The 17,064-nt window shown below is 49.2% G+C and overlaps 1 protein-coding gene across 1 annotated transcript in view; it reads right to left on the bottom strand.

Annotated features, from left to right (window-relative positions):
* LOC142493862 (aminopeptidase NAALADL1-like) overlaps positions 1-4,404 on the bottom strand; it is a 95,694-nt gene extending 91,290 nt beyond the window's left edge. Inside the window, exons 1-4 of the mRNA XM_075598539.1 lie at positions 4,157-4,404; positions 1,230-1,402; positions 905-1,026; positions 382-504 (exon numbers count right to left, since the gene is read on the bottom strand). Coding sequence (XP_075454654.1) covers positions 382-504; positions 905-1,026; positions 1,230-1,402; positions 4,157-4,353 — 615 coding nt within the window. The 5' untranslated portion in view covers positions 4,354-4,404. The remainder of the gene's footprint in view (positions 1-381; positions 505-904; positions 1,027-1,229; positions 1,403-4,156) is intronic.
* Positions 4,405-17,064: the final 12,660 nt, after the last annotated feature.

Here is a 17,064-nt window from a genome sequence, read left to right as displayed (position 1 = left end):
AATCCATATCTCTACTCCCCAAGGCTCCTCTCGTCGCCCTCCAGGAACCTAACCTTCCTCCTCTCCTATACTCCCTTCTGAAGTTAGTATCCCCGTGGTGACACAGGGTGAGAAGGCCTAGCATATACTATTCTGCTATTAACCCCTTGCAGTAAACTGGTAACCCCATTTAGGGGGCTTACATACATAAAATTAGACATTAGGAAAAGGAGTCCCAGCCCTGAAGAGCTTACAATCTAAGTCAACATATAACTAGTCTCACATAGGGAACTTCAGTTCTACTAATATATAGAACTAGTTACTGATATTAACACATATGACTTTTAATGTACTTGTGTGTTATACTCAATCCTGATATACAAATGCGCATGGTACACTTACCTTGGTAACTCTGCCTATTCCGCCATAGCGTACTATGGCAATGGTGTCATTCAGATTAATTAAATTATTAGCCAGGTATTGAAAATCACTCATCTTCCCTTCGTTGGCATAAACCAGCTTCCCCTGAGAGAGGGAGAGAAAGAGACACAGAGAATGAGGAGACAAAGAGTGGGAAAGAAGGAGGTAGAGTTATAACATAATATAACTCTGTTATGGAAGTGGAAGGGAGAGAGAGCGAGAGAGCGAGAGAGCGAGAAAGCGAGAGAGCGGTTTACAATGATCAGTCCCAACCACAAAGAGGTGCCAGGCTCTGTGTCCCTGTGCCCATACAGCATTAGAGGTGCCAGGACCTGTATTCCTATCCACAATTTGAGGTGTCAGGCTCTACACATCCTGATGCTCATCCATCCCTAAAGACGCTGGACTCTATACTTCTGTGCCTGTCTCCTTAGCCACTTAACTCTTCTCAGATTAAGTGCCATGAGTCCTGTGGTTCCATGGCCCCTTATTCTATGCTATTTACCATGGCGCTTCCATTAGGAGAGAATGCAGCAAATGGTTGAACGATGTCAGGGTCAGCTTGGTCTGGAGTGTCAGCAGTCTCCGAACGTTGGGATGTAAAGTTAACGGTTCCATCAGGTGACACTGAAGAGGAAAAAGAGGCGAAGGTAACATAATGACACAAAACGAAGGCAGCTATGTACCATCCAGTCTGTCCCTCCCACCACAGGGTGATAGTAACACATACAGAACAGAGCTATGGCCAACCCAGTCTGTCGCTCATACCGTAGGATGAAATAAACAGAACGGAACTATGACCCATTCAGTCGGTTCCCCCCACCACTTACACACTTTGATATTGTTTGGATTCTTGTCATCCGGGAATGACAGAAGTACATCATATCGTTCTTCTTTAGCATCATCTAGGCCACTCTTGGAATCTTTCCAACGAGACATGATTAACTTCACCAAAGCCTCATCTCCCAAAGATGTTGCCATATGGGGCTTCTTGGTGAGTTCTCTACGGGGCGAGAGAGAGAAAAACAGTCAAAGGAGGCAGATATAGCTGTGGAAAGAGTTGGGAAAGTGAAAGTCATCCATCTCAAAACAATGCTGTGGGCGATACCCTCTTTGTATGTACAGTTTAACCCCTTCGCTGCTAGAGAGCCCAGCACCTGAGGGGGTTGAGGAGTGCATTTACTAAAGTGGAACTGCAATTTCTAGGTGTAAGGAATCGGGTCCCTCCTTACCTACCGCATCTCAGATGAAAGCCAAACTTTGTCTCCTAGCTGAAAGATGGGTGCCTCGCCACAATGGCGAACCGATTTCTGTTTCTGTACGGCCTCTTGTAGTATTCTCTGAATTCTCTTCCAGTAATCCTGTAGAGTATTTACTCAGAAATCACAGGCGGATCGCCATCGTCGTGAGGTACCCAAATTTCAGCCAGGAAACAAGGTGTGACTTTCATCTGGTGAGCTGATGGTGCTTTCTTTTTAGACTTGGCTGTCTGGAACCAATCCTTCTTTTTCTCATGTGACTTTCATCTTAGATGCGGCAGGAAAGGAGGGAACATGCCGCAGGTGGCGTGTTCCCCAATATATTTCCAGGAAAGATCTGCATCCATTAAACACACTCTGGAATTCTTGGTCAGATAAAACAGATCTGCTTACCCTTACTGATTTTCTGTGAGTCTCATTGGTTATTAGCATCAGCATCTCATAGACTTGAAATCTCACTGATGAAAATCACCACTTTCCATTAAAATTGTTTTGGTCCAGAACCCCCCACATCTGATCAGTTTTGTTCCCTGGGTCTTGACACTTCTGATAAAAGGATTTGAAGGAGTCTAAGTGGTCAAAGGCAGGGATTCAACAAGCTTGTGTAGTAGGTTCCTTTCATTTTACTGGATATAGATCCAATGTTGGTCTTTCTCCCTCCTAATAGAGGTAAATGAGAATTTTAATCCTAATAGAGGTATATTAGTATTTTATCTGGTAGTGTTAGGACCTGTGAACTGGGTCTGCCTTGTCGTGGCTCTCAAGCTTACAATGCTTTGGCCAAAGGGTTAAACTAAATGACCATTTTTAAAGAGAGTATATAAGTATTTTACTGTGTATTTTTGTCATGTTGGATGTAGCATTGGGCTTCTCTGTCGCTTGTTGTGTAGTAGTAGTACTACTACAGTACTACTAATAATAATTATTATTATTTTATTTCATATAGCGATTTTCTCCCAATGAGACTGAAAGCGCTTCACAATTGCGATATAGTGCGCGGTACGCAACACGTAGGAATTTCAGTATACTGAAGGATACAAGTTTAGCTACTATACCCCACCACCTCCTTCAATGGTTTAATGGGTATACTGTACTTGATGTGTGACCTGGGGAAGTGTCTCTGTTGCCAAAACACTTTATCTGTAACCACTTATAATTTTTCACCCTTTCTTGGAGTTATATAGAATTCCAGTTATGTTCTACCTCAGGTTTCCTTCCCCAGAGTTGGCTGCATATCTGGCTCAGCCAATCATAGTTTTCCATTCAGCACAGCACATTAACATCATTACTTAACATTGCAGGTGTCTAGTACATGGAGCTTTCAGAAACAGAGATCTGATTATTGATTAAAGCTGTTGCCAAGAGTAGAGTGATCTTCGAGGCTGGGAAAATATACCAGCCCGCTCACCAGAGACAAGTTGATGTTTCCACTGAACAAGGGTCTCTCTCATCCCAGACCACCCAGGCGAATTATCAGTGGTTAAGGTAGCCGGGCTCAGACTCAGGTCAGGTTTGAAGGATATCCCTGCTTCAGCACAAGGGGATCAATTAAAATGAAGCTGAAGCAGGGATATAATAAAATCTGCCCTGTTGGTAGCCCTTGAGGACCGAGTAAGCATATCCCATGTCTTCCTGACATGTGACAGTTTGTGACCCCTCAGGGGCACCTAAAGACTGATACTCCACAGAGTTAGAGTAGATGATGTGACTGCAATGGGGTGCAGAGGGCAGAAGGCAGAAGGCAGTGTGCAGTGGGGCATAGGGAGACAGTGCGGAGAGGTAGAAAGGGGAAAATAGGGTGCAGAGAAGAAGAAATGGGGTAAATTGAATATTATGGGGAGTACAAGGAGGAAGTGGAATTCCAAGCGGACAAGACGGAAGATGGATTGCCGAGAGGAAGGGAGTGGTACTGAAACAATGCATAGGGAGGAAGAGGGGTAATGAAGTGCAGGCACGAAGATGGAAAAATGGCGTGCAAAGACAAGAGGGGGAAGTGTGGTGTAGGAGGTGAAGAGAGTGTGCAAATGAAATAGAGGGGGGAAAAAGGAAAATAAAACAGTGCCAAGTTATGCACAGTTGTAATTTTTCCTTTTGTACTGTATAACTTTTATGCATATGGAAAAATAATGTTGGCTTAACTAGTAAAGATGTTGGCTCACTAGTGACTTTTTTTTATGCCCTGCCCACTTACTACATCACTTAATGTGAAACAACAATGTTCGTGTCACAGTGTCACCCACAATGGCAAGGACAGACTGGATGGGCAATACCTCCCTTCTGTCTGTATCAGTGTCACCCTAACCTTGAAGGCGTGGGGTCAGACTGGATGGGAAATAGTTCTCTTCTGTGTCACCCTGAGGTGGGAGGTACAGACTGGGTGGGCCATATCATCCTTCTGTCCGTGGGTCACTGTGTCACCCTGAATTTGGAAGGACAGACAGGATGGGCTATAGCACCAGTTTGTATGTCTCTATAGTCATGAAGATTACATCTCTCACCTCAAATTTTCTTCGATCTTCTTGTTATCCAGCTCCTTCATGAACTCCTTGATAAAACCTTCATCAACATCTTTGGAAAGTTCCTTCACCCACGCAGGTTCTGTCTTCTTCTGGATGCCAAAGTGACCAATCAATAGACCAATGGCTAATATCACTACACCTCCCAGCACACCCCCTACTATCTTCAACCAGTTCATCCTCAACCACAGATGTTTCCAACACCCTGATCACACAGCAGAGACCTTCTTTTGCTTCCAACATGGTTTTTATATCCGTCCTACCCCAGGATAACCTTGATGCAGATGCTCGTTGAGATTAGATAACATATGCTTCAAAATCTTAAAGGCATAATAGCCCTGTTAAATATTATCGAGATTTATTATTCATCTGCCCTCCTTTGGTTAATATGTGGCTCAAACTGATACTATTTGCACCTTTGCACTGTTGATTAAATAAAATGTAGACGGGTGTCATATTAATTACAGAGGGGCTATTCATTTTGATTGGTTATTAGACATAATGAACACAGGAAGTGGCTGAGGAGGTGATAACGTTTTTGGGATCACCAGCATTTCTCCCAATAGAATTATAATGATGCAGTGTATCTCTATACACTGATACTGAATGTACTGCACTGTATAATTATGCTGAATATCTCTATGCAGTTCTAGCATTCTACAGCTGCTTCTGTGTTCACTGCTGTACAGTTACATTGGAAGATCTACAGGGCAGGGAGTCACCGGGCACGATATACCAATTCGATTGGAAGCTCTGCAGGTCAGGGAGTCACGGAATACTATATACCAATTGGATTGTAAGATCTGCATGTCAGGCAATTAGTTACAATATACATTTGTATGTGACATCCCAATTATTGTTAAGTGCGTATGAAATGAACTACTTTTGACCTGTCAAAGCGGAGCTTATCTTATAACCCAGGCTGTAAAAGAGAAATAAAAATAGTTATTTGTAATTATAGATGGATAAGATAAAGGGCTGTGTATGAAGAAAGGGGACAGAAAGCAACCAAGAAAAGGAGCAGCGACATGGGTGAGCGTAGGGAAGAGGCAGAGAGTGACAGAGAAGAGGGGCAGTGACATGGGTGAGCGCAGGGAAGAGGTAGAGAGAGGAGACAGTGACAGAGAAGAGGGGCAGTGACATGGGTGAGCGTAGGTGTCACGGTAGACCAGAACTTTTAACACCAAAATACCCGGATCCTTTGAATGAGCAAAGCAAGAGATAAAATAAATTGTGATTTATTTACAGAATGCACACACAGCTTGGTTTACAATTCCAACGAAAATACAAACTGGAATGGGGTTAAACGAAATATCTTATTCCCAAAACGAAATGTTGCAAAACAAAGTCTCTAGGAGCAATTTCCCAGGAGCGGGAGTTACTCGCGAAAAGACCCGGAAACAGTCCTCGGTCAGCAGCGCAACTTGCCACTGCTGTTTACTCCGCCAAAGCCGCTTCTTTCGTTCTGTTCCCGTAGTACTGGATCTTGGAAACTTAGTTCTTACGAACTCTTGAAGCTTAGCTGAATCCTTGTTACGATGTTACGAATCTCTTACAGCATGATGAAACTTAGGTGAATCTGTTACAGCATGATGGCTGTTAGGTGAATCTGTTACAGCATGATGACTCTCTTCCTGATGGACTGCACGGGTTCTTATAGGGTTAACATTCCTATACATAACTAGTTTAGCCTATCTCTCCGTGGAAATATTTCCGTTCCCCTATCATGGAGTTGCCAATACTTTGCAAACCTGGCAGAGGGGGCTTCTCATTCTGCTCTGGGCACGTGCTAACTTTGCCCCTTTGCCGATTAGCATATGAGACCCTACTCCTCTTACCTGGTGCAGCTTAGTCTGGGCATGGTAACATCTTGCCAGGATGGTTTATTGAAGTTCTCTTCCCCTACCAAGCAAGCTAACACATGGTTTAACACTTCCATATCCTGGATTGCCTTTGAAGCTTAGAGGGTGGAGTAGCCACTCTTTCTCCCATGCAAATGGATTTTTACCCCTACTGAACATTACTTGAACTTAAAAACATATAACTCTTGCCACCTTATACCTGGTGGGAGATACACTGAACCCCAACCTGGGTCCTGGGGTTTGTGGGCATATACCGGGGTACGGTGAATGTGATTCATTCCCCTGCACGGTCTTACTATTCTGGTCTGTGCTGAAGCAGGGAGATTTAGCGGTGAGCTGCAAACTGCTTTCTAGGGAGGATTTTTTTTTTTTTTTAATAACTTCCATTTTTATTTGGTTTTACAATTCTTACAATATATCACATTCCAATGTCCAACACCAATGAAAATATCTTAAACCAATTAACCCATTTTTACATAGGCGAACATATAGACATGTAACTGACTTGACAGACTACTCCTACATACAATACAGGACAGACGAGACTCACCGGACACGGGCAAGAAACGGGGGAAACAAGAATGGGGAGGGGGGTGATGAAGGCCTCAGCGACGGTGATTGGGATTTCTCTCGTTTTCAATTTCCGACCTCTTGGCTCTGGATCTCTGGTCTGCATCTGCTCTCATGTGGTTTTCGGCCTACCTGTCTCGTCTCTACGTCGTCGTATAACCTGCTTTGTTGAAGGAGAACGCATTTGTTTCTATTAGTGCAAAATTGTGCCGGCATCTATCCCCGGGATGTCTGTTTGGGCTAATCACGGCGCCCAGACTTTTAGGAAATTTGGGCCAGAGTCGTTGACCCAACTAGTCAACTGTTCCATCTGGCAGACATGCCAAATTCTGTTCCTGATTTTGGGAATTACTGGCAATTCCGCTTGTTTCCACATTGCTGCGATCTCTCACCTTGTGGCAGTTGCAAAATGCGCAACCAATTTGTGTGTCGCGTTTGACACACCCTGGATCCGCCTGACCACCAGGAACAACCACGGGTCCAGGGGGATCTCCAAATTGAGTATCCTCTGTAACCATTCTCTAATATGTTCCCAAATCGGGACCACTCTCGGGCAGGACCACAGCATGTGTTTTAAGTCAGCTGTCTCCCCGCACTGTTTTGGGCAGAGTGAGGAGTATCCTCTGACAAATTTAGTGGGGCATGATACCAGCGCATAAGGACCTTATATGCGTTCTCCTTTAACGTAGCGCATATTGAGCTTTTAGCTGCCGCTTGCAGGATTTGGTCCCAGTCTTCATCCTCTAAAGTCTCCCCTAAATCCGTCTCCCACTGTCTCATATATTTAAGTCTTGGAGCGTCAGGTGTCTCAGGACAGATTACTTCCCTGTACATCCTAGATGTTAGTCCCCTCGTGTCCGTTTCTCTAGAACACAGCTGTTCAAAATTTGTCCTTGCCGGCCTGATTGGGAATTTGTTGTAAAATGCACTGATCTGGAGGAATCTAAAGAATTCTGAGTTTGGTATCTTTTTTTCCACCATAATCTGCTTGAATGTTTTAATGAATTTTCTCCCTCCAGATCTTTTAGTCGTTTGTATCCCGACTGTGTCCAGATCATAAATTTATTACCAAGCAACCCCGGAGCGAAATCCGGATTCCTCACTAGGGGGGTCATCAAAGAGTGTTTAGTGGTCAGATTATATCGAAATTTAGAAGTCTCCCATACCGCCAACGAGTTCGCTACAGCCTGTAGCGGCACCACTATTGTGTTCCCACATTTTTTGGGAAGCCAGATTATATTGTGCAACCCCACCGGTGCACAGCATTCCCTTTCCAGTGCCACCCATCTCCGCGTGTCTGGGTCTGAGTGCCACTGGACAATTTGGCATAATTGAGCCGCTTTGTAATATGCCAACAAGCAGGGTACCGCTGGACCTCCTTTCGTAGTTGGCCTTTTTAAGATGCCTTTCGCAATTCTTGGGCTTTTTCTGTTCCAAATAAATTGAATAATGTGCGACTGAAGCGAGAGGATGTCAGCTTGAATTAAGGGTATTGGTAGGTTTTGAAACAAATAGAGCATTCTTGGGAGGAGATTCATTTTTACGCTGTGGATCCTTCTGAACCATGAGATGCCATAGCCCGACCAAACCCTGAGATCCTCTCTCAATGTCTTCAATAATTTAGGATAGTTTGCTTTGTATAAAGTTTTATAATCTTTGGTGATATAAACACCTAAATATTTGATGGCGGAGGTTTGCCATTTGAAATTAAAATTTTTAAGTCTATCAATTTTTCCACTGGTTTCGGTAGGTTAATATTGAGGGCTTCTGATTTGGTTTGATTAATTTTAAATCCCGAAATTTGGTTACATTTCCTAAAGATCTCAAAGACATTGGGCAGAGAGGTGAGAGGTTTAGATAACGTCAAAATCACGTCGTCTGCGTATAGTGTCACCTTATGTGACTGCTCTCTGACTGCAATCCCTGAAATATCTGGGTTCAATCTAATATGTGCTGCTAGGGGCTCAATACAAAGGGTGAATAACAGCGGCGACAAGGGGCATCCCTGTCTTGTCCCACTACGGATGTTTAACAGCTCTGAGGGGAATCCCTGATGTCTTACCCTCGCCGTAGGGCCTTTTTATAGAGCCCATATTGCTCTCATCAGGCATCCTTCAAAGCCAAATTCCTCCAGTGTTTCTCGTAGATAGGGCCAATCTATCCTATCGAAGGCCTTTTCTGCGTCTAGACTAAATACCATTGACGGAATATTTTGTTTACTGGCCAGATCGATCAAATCTATGATCCGCCTGGTATTGTCTGCTGCTTGTCTGCCCCCGATAAACCCCACCTGATCTGGGTGTATTAACCTGGGAAAAACGAGACCCATCCTGTTGGCTATTAGTTTAGAGAATATTTTGATATCTGAATTAATCAGGGAGATGGGTCGATAGCTCTTGTAGTCTGCCGGGTCCTTTCCAGGTTTGTGGATCAGCGAGATGGACGCCTGAAGCATTTGTGCTGGGAAGGACGCCCCTGCGAGTATCTCATTAAATAATTTCAATAGATGAGTAGCCAAAATTTTAAGATATTTTTTATAATATAGATTTGAAAAGCCAGCCGGCCCTGGGGCTTTGGCTGGCTTAAGTGCCTTAATTACCTCTGTCAGCTCCTCTATCGTGAAATCCTCTTGTAATGCAGCTCTTTCCACCCTGCTCAATCTAGGTAATTGTGCCTCTTTTAAAAATGTCCTCAAGATCTCTTCTGTCTTTTGTGTGTGGCTGACCTTATCTACATCATAGAGCGTCTCGTAGTATTGTCTAGGGATGGAGGTAAGCTCCCCCCCCCGAGTCCGAATAGATGCTATGCGAAAATTTGGAAGCTTGTTTCGGAGCTTATTGGCAAGTAGGCTTTTTCATAAAACTTACGCTTAGACCAAGCCAACTCCTTTTTGGCCTGGGAGGATAGCACCAGATTAAGCTTTATTTTAGTGTCAGATAGCTCCTTTAGGGTTTCTCCCTGTTTGTTTTCTTTGTGCAGCTCCTTTATCTTAGTCTCTTTTTTCCCTCTTCCTTCTAGCGGCCTAATTCATTAATATCCCTCTAAGGCTGAGGCCCCAGTACCTCCGCTGCACGCGCGCCCACGAGACTGGCGGCGCGTGCAGCCGATTCCCCGGTCTGCAGGGAGCTGCAGACCAAAAGACAGGGGGGGCATGACGGGGGAGGGGGGTGGCGCGGCCGTGACACCACCCGACAGGTTCGCCCTCATTGGCTGAACCGCCGTGGGGGCGTGGCTTAGCGCTCCATCGCGACTCCTGATCACAATTCTCTTGCGAGCAGGAGTCACTGTCGGCAGAGTGCAGCACCCCCCCCCCCCTCGCAGCGGTCCCGGTCCAATTGTGCAGCGGCTATTGTCCCTGCAGCGTCCCCAACAGCGGGCGCTGCAGTAGCCAGCGGGGACCTGGCCTAAGGGTAGCCTTATGGGCCTCCCATAGTGTGGAGTCACACTACCTTCATTTTCATTGAAATACTCCTTAATCTTTTCCCCTATTTCCTCCTCTGTTGCAGGTGATTTCAATAGGAGCTCATTGAGCTTCCATTTCGCTCCGGGTCTGTCTAGGGAGCTTAGTGTGCACCTCAGCTCTATAGGTGCGTGGTCAGACCAAGAAATGTCAAGTATCCCTGATTTGGCAACCACTGGGACCATTCTATTTGATACTAGAAAGTAATCTAGGGAGGATTTTATCCGGTGGTCTGTGTTCCTCAAGTCCTCAGGAATCTGGGGGGAATTCCTGAATACATGTTTCGGGGTAACCCACATCACTGGCCCCCTTCTACCCAAACACACCCTGACAAAATTTGACCATAAAATCACCCCTGAAACTCACGCCCTGCACATCTCTGCTGGTTGGCACTCCTGGAACAGTAAAAATACACATGCAATGCAGTTACATGCCATGATTGGGTTGAAGAGCTGACAATCACAATTCCCCCATATGGCTCAGGGGCACCCAGCCAGGCATAATACCTTTATTATTGGCCTGGGTACCCCTTCACTGTCACAGTTGGGAAGAGGCAGAGAAAGGAGTCAGTGACAGAGAAGAGGGGCAGTGATATGGGTGAGCGTAGGGAAGAGGCAGAGAAAGGAGACAGTGACAGAGAAGAGAGGCAGTGATATGGGTGAGCGTAGGGATGAGGCAGAGAAAGGAGACAGTGACAGAGAAGAGGGGCAGTGATATGGGTGAGCGTAGGGAAGAGGCAGAGAAAGGAGACAGTGACAGAGAAGAGGGGTTGTGATATGGGTGAGCATAGGGAAGAGGCAAAGAAAGGAGACAGTGACAGAGAAGACCAGAGGAGACCCACGGCATGACCTCACTGCAGATCCTAACACTACCTGTGAGTTTTCTCATTTACCTCTGCAGTGGAGGGAGAAATGTCTTAATAGACCAGTCTTCCAAAGGTGCATGAAAAAAACCTGCCACTTAGAAAAAGTGGGAAGGAGTGAGCTTAAACCCAGGGAGGAGGGGTCACCAAACTCCAAACTGATACCAGTTGACAATTTCCAAACACACACAATCCCTGCAAGCTCTAACCCCAATATCCACTACATCATATACATATTTGTGTCAAAAGGAGCGCTGCTGGGTGTGACCAAATGTATACAAAGACAAAAATACCCTATGTATGTATATATTTATTTTAATAGCGCCATTAATGTACATAGTGCATCACAGCAGTAATAAACGTGACATAATAATATAAATAACAAAAAACAAATAACACATGTAGCCAGGTCTCCCAGCAGTATCAGCACCCCCCTCACCTTCCCAGAGATCGCGGGTGCCGCCGAGTCCAATGGCGGCCCCATCGGGCGATACGGGAGGTGAGGGCGGTCAGGTCCCGGCTCGGGGGTTGCTGGGGACGCGTGTGGCCGGTTGCCAGGGCCGCACGCGCATCACGGGAATCCCGGCACTCTCGGAGCCGGGCGGTTAGGGCGCCACCATTGCGCGTTAGTTCGCGCAGGCGTAGTGGTCGCGCGAGTGTAGGGCTGGAGCGGGGAGTAGCGCGTTGCCCCTTAGTGCATGCCGGTTGCCGGGGACGCGATCGGGCCGTCGCTAGGGCCGCGATCGCGTTGCTACGGGCCCGGCGGCTGGCGAGAGGTAGCGCGAGGGAGTCAAGGCAGCCCCCTATAGTTCGCGCATGCGCAGGGAAGAGGCAGAAAAGCCCGCGAAGCCAGAGCCTATTAGGGAGGGCCCTAGAGAGGGACCACAGGCCCCATGAGCCTCTGTATGCCCCATGTGACACCAGGGAGCCAATAGGGCTTAGGAAGGCCAGGCAGGCAAAGAGATACATTTCGCGCGCTGAGCCCACGTTAGTCAGTCAGAGACCGGAGCAGCCCAGGGAAGGAGGTAGGGTACAGGAGTCAGGGACTCCCTGTACTAGGCCAGCACCCCCAGGGCCCCAGATAGCTCAGCTCCCCAGTAAAGTGAGTGTTGCCAGGGACAGCCCTCAGGTTAGGGACCCTGTCACTTGCATTAGTGGGAGCTGGGGAATAGAAGGAAAGAAAGGCAGCAGCAGACTTAGTGTTAAGTTGCAGGGTGTTGCTGCCTACGCTGATAGTGATCAGTTAAGTGAGTTGGAGTCAGGGAGCTGTGAGGGAAGGAAGGGTGCGGGGAGCGAGTGTAGCTCCTGCCCCCTATAGGTACCTACACCCCAGGTAGGCCCAACTCCCCACTAGTTTAGTGGGTAAATGCTTAGGGAGGCCCAAGATAGGGACGCTGCCCTTAGTGTAGAGTGCTGCCTTGTCAGAGTCACGGCTGTTAGTGCTGTGAGGTCTGACAGACAGGCACCTTGTTGCGCAGCACGTTGGCTGCAGCCTCCAGTGAGCTACAGCTTGCTGCTGTAGGCGCTGGGACTGGTTAGAAAGTAGTGAGGCTGAAGGGACTTGGGTAGTTAGGGGAGTGGGACAGGTCATTACTCCCTACCGGCCATAGGAGTTCCCCAAGCCACCGCAGGTTGCTGTACTACAGGGACAGGACCTAGGTTAGGGTTCCGGTCAGGTTAGTACCACTTATATAGATAGGGACACAGCGGCTGCTGCTGTTCCTGTGGGAGCGGTTGGACCCACGTTGGGGTTCACAGAGACTTTCGTACGAATAGGATCGCCCCTGGCGGTCCGCACGTGCAAGGAGTTCGGTTGGAGGATCAGACGGATTCATCACACGTCTGACCCTTTGAGAAGATTGTTGCTGACCCGAGCACCGGAGTGCTCGGCAGGTACTATCTAATACACAAGTGCACCAACGGGCCCTTAGTTTAATAGTGACTGCGCAGTCACCCATTGATATCTCTGTAGGAGTACGGGACATTGGGTGGGGTTCTTGGGACACTGGGTGGGATCACCTAGTGTTGGGGAATCGTCCTGCGAGACGTCACGGTTAGTTATGTTATGAATGTGATGTGTCGTATTACATGTTAGTAAAGTCCTTAGTTATTATATATCTGTGTGTGAGTACTGATTATTAGTAATTGTCCTGCGAGGAACCACTCCCCCTCTGGTGGGAGCCATCGCAGGTGGAGGCGCTGCATCGTTGTAAGTGATCAACCCTAGTGTAATTGCCCCAGGTTCCCCGTGGCGGAAGCTCAGCCCTCCTGTGAGCCAACAGGTTATGCACCACACCTGAGTAACAATATATGTTCCTTGCACCTACACCATATCTGCGATTGGGTGGGGGAATACCCGTTACATTTGGAGGCGCTGCTGAGATAGACCTGGGGTGCCCTATCTTATTTTTCCAAATTGTCCAATTCCTATTTTTTTATCATGGTTGTAAAGTCCGGACACGAGGTCCACGACTGGGCCCTGAAGTTGGGAGTGCCGCCGACCCATGCGCTGGCGGTGTGCCACGTCCCTGTAGATATTCCCTCATCAGAGATACGAGCGGCATTGCGGCAAAACCCTCATCTCCGGAGGACTGCCTCCATAGCCGTGGTAGATTTACACTTGGAGGACAAGAAGTATTGTTCCGTGCTAGTGAGTTTCGGGCAAGATATAACTGAAGGCCTGGGTCCGTCCAGCTTGTGGTTGGAAGATTCGGTCGGTTCAGACTGTCCTGTAGTGTACCCGGAGCTGCCAAAACAGGAGAGCGCACGTGTTGCTGACTGCACGCCGGCACAGGAAAGTATTGCAACAATCTGTCCGGGACTGGCGGGAAACCCTAAGCCCCGCCCCTGCAATGCGAGAGTGAGTCAGTGCAGAGCCAGACCCACTCCCTTGTAGAAAGTGCCCGGTTGTTGAAGCCTATTGTGCCCCAGTTTGCAGAACCAGCAGAGGACATGGGACAATTGATGAAGCGGTACTACAGTCTTCGTCAGAAAGACGGTGATGCGGAACCGGATTATCCTCCCTCTGAGGATGAGATGATGAATGAGGAAGGGAAAGACTGTCGGGACATACACCCCAATGTGTATGTGGCCTGGCGCGCGTCCGGAGTAGATTCTCTTGTCTTCATGTGCTCCTGCCTGCAAGAAGCCCACGCTCAGGGAGCCGACGTGGCTCGGGGACCCCTCGACTTCAGGACCATCGAGGTGGAAGGAGAAATGGGCATACAGTGTTTTAGCCCCACGTGCGGTTGTTCTAGAGAGACATTGACATGGTGGTCCCGCTGTGACTGCTGCGGTCGGTGGCTATTGAAGCCTATTGTACCCCAGCCTGCCAAACCAACCGAGTACAAGGAGTCGGGCAGTATAGCTAACCCATCTACCCCTCTCATAGACATTTCGGAGGGCCAGTGCGCCCCAGTGAACATTTTAGACCCGGTTCCAGAGCAGGAACCACGGGACCCAGATCAGCCAGTTACGGAGCCGAGCAACACGTTGGCGGAGGATCCGATCGTGATGTTGCCAGCGGACAAGGTTGAAGTCCCATCGGTGGCGATGCGCCTACCGGCGAACCACCCCAGCAGTGAAACGGAGGAATCACAGGGTAAGGTGTATATACCCCCACCTTCTTCTAGTGAATCCAGCGACCCGTCACTAGTGGTGATGCGCCTGCCGGCGGACCACTTTAGTGACACCAATGAACACACTATCTCGGCGAATGCAGAGCCTGCTGTGGGCTCGTGTGCCCTAGAGGAAGTGTGTCCCGATGTTGCGGACCCTGCTGTGGGCCCGTGTGCCCTACCATGGTCAGTCCGACCTACTACAGAGGTACCATCGGTCCTAGGCTTGGGGCCAGTACCTACAGACGACAAGGGTGAGTCGACTGCCCCCGGGGTGTTGGGGGTGAGCCCGTGTGCTCCAACGCAAGTGGTCCCAGGACTGGGATCCAACGCTCCCGAAGTTCAAGCCAGTAAGTGGACTGCCCCAGAAGTGCCGGGGGCAGGTCCTGAGATAGCCAAGGTGGGAACTGACAGCGTCCCCGAGGACCTGTTGGCCACCGTGAATCACCGCAGTGGTAAGGTAGCTACCCTTTACCCCCTGTCAGGTGAAACAGAGACTGTGAGAAAAGAGACGTTGTTCATTTCTAGCTTCCCAGTGGAAGCCTTGCCAGTCGGTAGGGACCAGGACTGTGTAGCGAAGGAGTTAGTGAAAATTTTCTCCTTAGAGTCCAAAAAGGAGCGCTCCATTCACCACGTAGTGGACCGCGGAAAAGGTCCTGGCCTCCTGGTCTACCGCGTACCTGCCGCGGATGGCCGGGTAAAGGCCTGGTTAAAGGACACTGTGCTATTCCTTCCACCAGGGGGAGGAAGTAGCGAGGAACCGGTAACTGGCACCCCAGAAGGTGCTCTTCAAGAGAATTTTCTGCGGGAGGCTCACGGACGCAAAAGTGAGGTACCCCCATATGATCAGTTAGGGGCACCCCACATATGGTCTCAGCTAGTCTCGGGTATAGTGTGGGATGTACCATGTAATCTGAGGTGTAAAGTCGACCTGCTAAGTGTACCAATTATGACATGCAATTTTTTATTGTGTAACCTTATGTCAGGGTATGGCGTTCTCCAAGCGAGGACGTTGGATTTTTCACCAGGGGGAGTGTGTAGCCAGGTCTCCCAGCAGTATCAGCACCCCCCTCACCTTCCCAGAGATCGCGGGTGCCGCCGAGTCCAATGGCGGCCCCATCGGGCGATACGGGAGGTGAGGGCGGTCAGGTCCCGGCTCGGGGGTTGCTGGGGACGCGTGTGGCCGGTTGCCAGGGCCGCACGCGCATCACGGGAATCCCGGCACTCTCGGAGCCGGGCGGTTAGGGCGCCACCATTGCGCGTTAGTTCGCGCAGGCGTAGTGGTCGCGCGAGTGTAGGGCTGGAGCGGGGAGTAGCGCGTTGCCCCTTAGTGCATGCCGGTTGCCGGGGACGCGATCGGGCCGTCGCTAGGGCCGCGATCGCGTTGCTACGGGCCCGGCGGCTGGCGAGAGGTAGCGCGAGGGAGTCAAGGCAGCCCCCTATAGTTCGCGCATGCGCAGGGAAGAGGCAGAAAAGCCCGCGAAGCCAGAGCCTATTAGGGAGGGCCCTAGAGAGGGACTACAGGCCCCATGAGCCTCTGTATGCCCCATGTGACACCAGGGAGCCAATAGGGCTTAGGAAGGCCAGGCAGGCAAAGAGATACATTTCGCGCGCTGAGCCCACGTTAGTCAGTCAGAGACCGGAGCAGCCCAGGGAAGGAGGTAGGGTACAGGAGTCAGGGACTCCCTGTACTAGGCCAGCACCCCCAGGGCCCCAGATAGCTCAGCTCCCCAGTAAAGTGAGTGTTGCCAGGGACAGCCCTCAGGTTAGGGACCCTGTCACTTGCATTAGTGGGAGCTGGGGAATAGAAGGAAAGAAAGGCAGCAGCAGACTTAGTGTTAAGTTGCAGGGTGTTGCTGCCTACGCTGATAGTGATCAGTTAAGTGAGTTGGAGTCAGGGAGCTGTGAGGGAAGGAAGGGTGCGGGGAGCGAGTGTAGCTCCTGCCCCCTATAGGTACCTACACCCCAGGTAGGCCCAACTCCCCACTAGTTTAGTGGGTAAATGCTTAGGGAGGCCCAAGATAGGGACGCTGCCCTTAGTGTAGAGTGCTGCCTTGTCAGAGTCACGGCTGTTAGTGCTGTGAGGTCTGACAGACAGGCACCTTGTTGCGCAGCACGTTGGCTGCAGCCTCCAGTGAGCTACAGCTTGCTGCTGTAGGCGCTGGGACTGGTTAGAAAGTAGTGAGGCTGAAGGGACTTGGGTAGTTAGGGGAGTGGGACAGGTCATTACTCCCTACCGGCCATAGGAGTTCCCCAAGCCACCGCAGGTTGCTGTACTACAGGGACAGGCCCTAGGTTAGGGTTCCGGTCAGGTTAGTACCACTTATATAGATAGGGACACAGCGGCTGCTGCTGTTCCTGTGGGAGCGGTTGGACCCACGTTGGGGTTCACAGAGACTTTCGTACGAATAGGATCGCCCCTGGCGGTCCGCACGTGCAAGGAGTTCGGTTGGAGGATCAGACGGATTCATCACACGTCTGACCCTTTGAGAAGATTGTTGCTGACCCGAGCACCGGAG

This window comes from Ascaphus truei, chromosome 4 (genome assembly GCF_040206685.1).
Source record: "Ascaphus truei isolate aAscTru1 chromosome 4, aAscTru1.hap1, whole genome shotgun sequence".
Lineage (NCBI taxonomy): Eukaryota > Metazoa > Chordata > Amphibia > Anura > Ascaphidae > Ascaphus > Ascaphus truei.
Note: the sequence above shows the minus strand (reverse complement) of the source record. Positions and strands in the feature narration are given on the sequence as shown.